Source organism: Mizuhopecten yessoensis, unplaced genomic scaffold (genome assembly GCF_002113885.1).
Source record: "Mizuhopecten yessoensis strain PY_sf001 unplaced genomic scaffold, ASM211388v2 scaffold2255, whole genome shotgun sequence".
Classification (NCBI taxonomy): Eukaryota; Metazoa; Mollusca; class Bivalvia; order Pectinida; family Pectinidae; genus Mizuhopecten; species Mizuhopecten yessoensis.
In genome coordinates, this window is record NW_018404455.1 from 486,109 (window position 1) to 494,196 (window position 8,088).

The following is an 8,088-nucleotide window of genomic DNA, read 5'->3' on the forward strand; positions in this document are numbered from 1 at the left end:
AGGGCATATATATCTGTCATGCTGTACGCAGGGCATATATATCTGTCATGCCGTACACATGGTAATATATCTGTCATGCCGTACGCAGGGCATATATATGTATCATGCCGTACGCATTACATATATATCTGTCATGCTGTACGCAGGGCATATATATCTGTCATGCCGTATGCAGGGCATATATATCTGGCATGCCGTATGCAGGGTACATATATCTGTCATGCCGTACACAGGATACAGATATCTGTCATGCCGTACACAGGGTACAGATATCTGCCATGCCTTACACATGCTACATATATATCTATCATGCCGTACACAGGGTATATATATCTGTCATGCCGTACTCAGGGTACATATATCTGTTATGCCGTACACATGGTACATATATATGTCATGCCGTACGCAGGGCATATATAGAGGATCTAGCACGAGTGTTCATTTTATATTGAATTTATTGAACGAGTATATTAACTTCATATGAAACGAGCCCTAGGCGAGTTTCATATAAAATTATTATACGAGTTCAATAAATTCAATATAAAATGAACACTCGTGCTAGATCCTCTATATATGCCCTGCGTACGATATGCCCCGTATCCGGCATGACAAATATATGTACCTTGTGGACGGCACGACAGATATGTGTAACCCGTGTAAGGCAAGACAGATATGTGTACCCTGTTTACGGCATGCCAGTATCTGTACTCTGTGTACGGCATGACATATATATGTACCCCGTGTACATATATATGTCATGCCGTATGCAGGGCACATATATCTGGCATGCGGTACACAGGGTACAGATTTCTGTCATGCCATAAACAAGGTACAGATATCTGTCTTGCCGTAAACGGGGTACACATATCTGTCGTGCCATACACAGGGTACAGATATCGGTCATGCCGTACACAGGATACATACATCTGTCATGCCATAAACAGGGTACATATATCTTTCGTGGCGTACACAGGGTACAGATTTCTGTCATGCCATAAACAAGGTACAGATATCTGTCGTGCCGTATACAGGGAACATATATCTTATATCTGTCATGCCGTTAACAGGGCACAGATATCTGTCATGCCGTATGCAGGGCACATATATCTGTCATACCGTACACATGGTAATATATCTGTCATGCCGGATACGGGGTGCCGTACACAAGGTTCATATATCTGTCATGCCTTACACAAGGTACATATATCAGTCATGTCGTACACAAGGTACAGATATATGTCGTGCCGTTAACAGGGTACAGATATTTGTCATGCCGTACGGCGAGTTTCATATGAAATTAGTATACGAGTTAAATAAATTCAATATAACATGAACACTCGTGCTAGATCCTCTATATATGCCCTGCGTAGGGCATGATACATATATATCCCCTGCGTACGGCATGACAGATATATGTACCCTCTTTACGGCATGACAGATATGTGTACCCCGTGTACGGCAAGACAGATATCTGTACCTTGTGGACGGCACGACAGATATGTGTAACCCGTGTAAGGCAAGACAGATATGTGTACCCTGTTTACGGCATGAAAGATATATGTACCTTGTGGACGGCACGACAGATATGTGTAACCCGTGTAAGGCAAGACAGATATGTGTACCCCGTGTACGGCAAGACAGATATCCGTACCTTGTGGACGGCACGACAGATATGTGTACCATGTGTACGGCACGACAGATATGTGTAACCCGTGTAAGGCAAGACAGATATGTGTACCCTGTTTACGGCATGCCAGTATCTGTACTCTGTGTACGGCATGACATATATATGTACCATGTGAACGGCATAACAGATATATGTACCCTGTGTACATATATATGTCATGCTGTACGCAGGGCATATATATCTGTCATGCCGGATACGGGGCATATATATATGTCATGCCGTATGCAGGGTACAGATATCGTTCATGCCGTACACAAGGTTCATATATCTGTCATGCCGTACACAAGGTACATATATCTTTCGTGTCGTACACAGGGTACAGATATCTGCCATGCCGTACTCAGGGTACATATATCTGTCATGCCGTACGCAGGGCATATATATGTATCATGCCGTACGCAGGGCATATATATCTGTCATGCCGTACGCAGGGCATATATATCTGTCATGCCGTATACGAAAGGCATATATATCTGTCATGCCGTACGCAGGGTTCATATATCTGTCATGCCGTACACAAGGTACATATATCTTTCGTGTCGTACACAGGGTACAGATATCTGTCATGCCCTTAACAGGGTACAGATATCTGTCATGCCGTACACAGGCTACATATATATCTGTCATGCCGTACGCAGGGTTCATATATCTGTCATGCCGTACACAAGGTACATATATCAGTCATGCCATACACAAGGTACATATATCTGTCATGCCGTAAACAGGGCATATATATATATATCTGTCGTGCCGTACACAGGGTACAGATATCTGTCATGTCGTACACAGGGTACACATATCTGTCATGTCGTACACAGGGTACAGATATCTGTCATGCCCTTAACAGGGTACAGATATCTGTCATGCCGTACACAAGGTACATATATCAGTCATGCCGTACACAAGGTACATATATCAGTCATGCCATACACAAGGTACATATATCTGTCATGCCGTACACAGGGTACATATATCTATCATGCTGTACACAGGGTAAAGATATATTTCATGCCGTACACAAGATACATATATCTGTCATGCCGTAAACAGGGCATATATATATATATCTGTCGTGCCGTACACAGGGTACAGATATCTGTCATGCCGTACTCAGGGTACAGATAGCTGTCATGTCGTACACAGGGTACAGATATCTGTCATGCCCTTAACAGGGTACAGATATCTGTCATGCCGTACACAAGATACATATATCTGTCATGCCGTAAACAGGGCATATATATATATATCTGTCGTGCCGTACACAGGGTACAGATATCTGTCATGTCGTACACAGGGTACAGATATATGGCATGCCGTACACAGGGTACATATATCTGTCATGCCGTACACAAGGTACATATATCTGTCGTGCCGGACACAAGGTACTTATGTTAGTCATGCCGTACACAAGGTACAGATATCTGCCATGCCGTACACAAGGTACATATATCAGTCATGCCATACACAAGGTACATATATCTGTCATGCCGTACACAGGGTACATATATATCTCATGCCGTACACAGGGTAAAGATATCTGTCATGCCGTACTCAGGGTACAGATATCTGTCATGCCGTAAACAGGGTACATATATCTGTCGTGCAGTACACAAGGTACAGATATCTGTCTTGCCGTACACGGGGTACACATATCTGTCGTGCCATACACAGGGTACAGATATTTGTCATGCCGTACTCAGGGTACAGATATCTGTCATGCCGTAAACAGGGTACAGATATCTGTCATGCCGTACTCAGGGTACAGATAGCTGTCATGTCGTACACAGGGTACAGATATATGGCATGCCGTACACAGGGTACATATATCTGTCATGCCGTACACAAGGTACATATATCAGTCATGCCGTACACAAGGTAAATATATCAGTCATGCCGTACACAAGGTACATATATCAGTCATGCCATACACAAGGTACATATATCTGTCATGCCGTAAACAGGGTACAGATATCTGTCATGCCGTACACAGGGTAGTATGCAGGGTACATATATCTGTCATGCCGTACACAAGGTACATATATCTATCATGCTGTACACAGGGTACAGATATATGTCATGCCGTACACAAGGTACATATATCTGTCATGTCGTACACAGGCTACATATATATCTGTCATGCCGTTAACAGGGAACTGATATCTGTCATGCCGTAAACAGGGCATATATATATATATATCTGTCGTGCCGTAAACAGGGGACAGATATCTGTCATGCCGTACACAGGGTACATATATCTGTCATGTCGTACACAGGGTTAGGATATATGTAATGACATATCGTGACTCCAGGTACACTATTAAAAACAAGATACTGCTGATGATAATGTTTAAAAAATCAAACACCAGTAGAATCGATTTTACATACAGTGTGTCTCTTATTGAGACTATGGATATCTGGATACCCTTTTTTGTTAAAATTAATAACAAACGAAAAATATGAATAATAAAATAAAAATCTGACGACTGGTCATGAAAACTTTTAAACCGAAACACTTTTTAAACCGAAATGAGGGTCACTATTATTGATATATTCTTCAGATATGAATTTTAAATGTAAACAACAATGACTAAATCCGGACCGGATTCAAATTCGACCCTACATGCTGTAATTTAGAATCGACGATGCATGACAAGGAAGCGATTCATAAAATATTTCTGTCAACATTTGAAGCTAATGCAAGAGTAGAAAAGTAAGTAACCATTTGTATGTGGAACTTTAGCTACATAAGACATGACAGTATATCATTACAAACCACACACTTTCACTGAGTGGTGGAATTTGTTAGAACAACAATGTTTATGTACACGACAAACTAGTGCTTAATGGACATACATGAAACGAAAGTTGATAGCAGTAAAATTGGAAATGAAATATTAAACTTATATCTATATGTTAATAATGCCGATTGTTTGTTCGACAGAGACATTTTCCCATATGTAACCTGATAATGGATAATCAGGACGTGTTTGGTTTCGTTTTGTGTATGTCTAACATTGAAACCGAATCAGATATAATGGCTTCATGTTAACTCTGTTAGCCGGCCTATCTAACGCAGGGTGTATGTTCTATATTGCTTGATTTTAGTACAGAAAAAAACCTTTGTACCGGTACGCCTACCTCAATATGCTCGCATTGTCAGAATTCATGAACAATCAACTCAATTTAACACATTCACTGTTATTTGTTATAAAAGAGTCGTCCCCCTTCTTCCACTCACATGATCAGGAAGCTAAGGTGCACTGTCGGCGCATTTTTTGTTTTAATTGTATTCGAACCGGGAATCAAGAGTAACAGATAAGTTTTATTAAAAGGAAATCTGATCATGCACGGGAGACTGACGACGTCAGACGCCAATATGACAACATATCATTATATTTAAAGGTATCTGAAACAAGTTTCAGTAAAATTTATCTGTTGTAGCCATAAAAAAACCAAACAATACATTTAAATATATTGTATAGTGACGCTCATTTTACACAGATGTAAATTGGATCCAAAACTCAAAAACAGTTAGAACTACAATTAATCCCTTGCGCCCATTCATCCGCGATAACAATAGTAATTAATATGTAACATAGGGTATTATTTTTCAATACCTCCACTAGGAGTCGAACCCGGGACCCCTGTTTTACTAGTCGTTCGCTTTTCCGAATGAACTGGAAATAATCCGTAGCCGAGTAGGTAGGATAGTTATTGTTGGATTCTTTACAGCCCATCAACACAACAGAGGTCACTAGGACCAATAACATGTACGGTAGGAAGCAGCTAGTAGTTTGTACCGGGGTTACAAGTATAAATTGAAGGAATAATCTTGATTCATAATTGTTGTAACAAATAGGTGAATGTGAAATTAGCTTGCTTTCATGTAAATTTTTACTTTATACTGTTTTAATTACAACATAAGGTTTTAACGCCAACAGTGATGTATCGTCAAGTTAATGAGACCAGTACAGATTTCATCATCCAATGGAAAATGTGATTAATCCTTTACGAGATGTTAATTATTGATTTTCTTTCTGCAGATAATATACTGTATACCAACAACTCAGTCAACATGGCGGAGGGTGGGTCCGACCGCGAACAGTCGTCGGTAGATGGCGCCATGCGTCAGTCCCTGGACTCCCACTTACTGGAATGTCCTATCTGTCTGGAGCAGCTTCGACAACCGAAATCCCTGCCTTGTCTACATTCGTTTTGTCTGGAATGCCTGGGTAGCTACATCACTAAGGAGTTGTCAGGTAAGATGGCGTCAGTGTCGTCTTTCTCCTGTCCTGTGTGCCGGAAGGTCACGGAATCGGTGAACCAATCAGAAGGTAAAGAGAGTTGGGCCGAGCAATTCACCACCAACAATCTGGCGGTCGAAATAATCCAGCAATTACAAAAGACGGATAACCCGATCACGTGCAAACCATGTGAAAAGAAAGGAAACTTGAATAACCAAGCCAGGTTCTGGTGTAAGCTGACCAACACTTACTTCTGTGAAGCCTGCAAAATCAGTCATCATGATTTGTTTCATGAAGAATGTGAACCGCAAGACATCTCTGAAGTAAACGTGTCGGCTATTCTACAAAAGAAGGCCTCAATTACTGGATGTGGAAAGCACGAGGAGAAGATGGAATATTACTGTGAAGATCATGAAACTCTCGGATGCAGCAAATGCATCATCTTGGATCACCGGAAGTGTGAAGTGGTGACGTCAACAGAGGATTTCCGGGACAAGTTGACGGAAAGCTCCAAGATCGACGATCTCTTAGAGGAACTTCAGAGAAGCGCAGAAGCCATGGAGACACTTATCAAAGATATCGGTGACCGACTACGCTATATGACACAGGATCAGGATACCGCGCTGCAAAGTTTGACCGACATACGTAAAAAAATTGACGAGCGGTTCAATGTTCTACAGAAAGATCTCACAGACAAACTGATATCAGCCTTCAAAGAAGAAAAAGAAAACCTCGAGATATCGAGACAGCAATGTGAACGGCTGATGTTCTCTATGCAGAACACGCTCACATCATCCGGGGATGCGGCCTTAAAAGACAACACCGTGGGGACGATTTGTTTGTTCCAGAGAGGACAGGCGGAGGTTGAGTCCTGTAAGGAACTCATACAGGAGTTGGAGAGGTCGTCTAGATCTACCAGTATCAAACATGAATATGATCCGGACATACTCTCTGTCGACACCAACACCAGCCTTACACTGGGAAAGATAGTCGTCCATGATCAAGCGAGAGCACTGCCATCTACTGTAAAGAGAATCACGGTATCAATGTCTGAATGTAAGTGGAAAATGAAGAGAAGGTTCAGTATCAAAGGCCCCTCGGACAAGGAAAAATGTTTAGCGTATGGGGCTGTTTTTCTCTCTGGTGGTCGTATTGTTGTTGCAGACACTCAGAATAAAAATCTAAAACTCTTTACAGAAAACGGAGATTTTCATTCCGAGTTGGAATTGAAAATACATCTGATGATGTGGCCGTGATCCGACTGTCCGATGGTTCTCACACAGACGTACTGAAGGTCGGGATCGTGAAAGGTACAACAGGAATAGAGGTGGATAAGAAAGGCAACGTGTATGTTTGTGGTACGGATTCAAACAACGTCTTACAGATGTCTGGGGACGGGACAAACGTCAGGGAAATGCTGACGTCATCAGATGGAATAAAGAAGCCAAGAGCGATTTCCATATTGGATGACAAAATGGTGGTCACTAGCACTTACAAGAACCAGCGAAACATTGTTCAGGTGTTTCAGCTCGTTTGAATGGTAAAGAAGGAAATGTTAAACACTGGTATTATAGATGATATCGGATATGGTCGTGTTTTTACAATTTTGGAGAAACATATTTTTTTGATAGAGTCATATGGTATTTCTTCAGGAAATACTAGCCCCCCCCCCCCCCCCCCCCCCCCCCCCCCCCCCCNTTTGTTGTAAAGGTTATGCTTTTGTGATATTAAAAATATTCTACTGACAATTTTTTGAGCCATACCATATTTTATTTTGCTTTAATGTCTTTGTATGTATATTTTATGAACGATCAAAAGGACTTCAGTTAGCGTAGATCAGTAACTACACACCAAAAAAGTTTTACACGGTAATTGCAGACTTGTTTCAAAATATTGAACATTTCAAACTGTATGCTAATACCATTGTAACTGTTGTAAATAATTGTGAGAATTATAGCATTGCGCAGAGTGTAAGAAATTTAATTTTCTTCTCATTTTTCAGAATGTGTCACAAATACTTCTTTTTTAAAAAGCTTCATTAAAAAAGGTCTTCAAAAATAAGCATCTTGATATTTTTCCATTCTCTAGATGCATATTTTTTCTTTATACTTCATGAAATGTCACACACAGACATCTACCCTCCCATACAGTGGTATT

At 41.0% G+C, this 8,088-nt stretch overlaps 1 protein-coding gene across 2 annotated transcripts in view; it reads left to right on the forward strand.

The window, feature by feature from the left end:
* LOC110445390 (tripartite motif-containing protein 2-like) overlaps positions 1–7,600 on the forward strand; it is an 81,552-nt gene extending 73,952 nt beyond the window's left edge. Inside the window, exons 1-2 of one of the 2 annotated variants that reach the window (XM_021489977.1) lie at positions 4,318–4,401; positions 5,744–7,600. In XM_021489977.1, coding sequence (XP_021345652.1) covers positions 5,763–7,187 — 1,425 coding nt within the window. In that variant the 5' untranslated portion in view covers positions 4,318–4,401; positions 5,744–5,762 and the 3' untranslated portion in view covers positions 7,188–7,600. Of the gene's footprint in view, positions 1–4,317; positions 4,402–5,730 lie in introns of those variants that run through there. The other variant, XM_021489976.1, reaches the window with a different exon arrangement.
* The last annotated feature ends 488 nt before the right edge of the window (positions 7,601–8,088 follow it).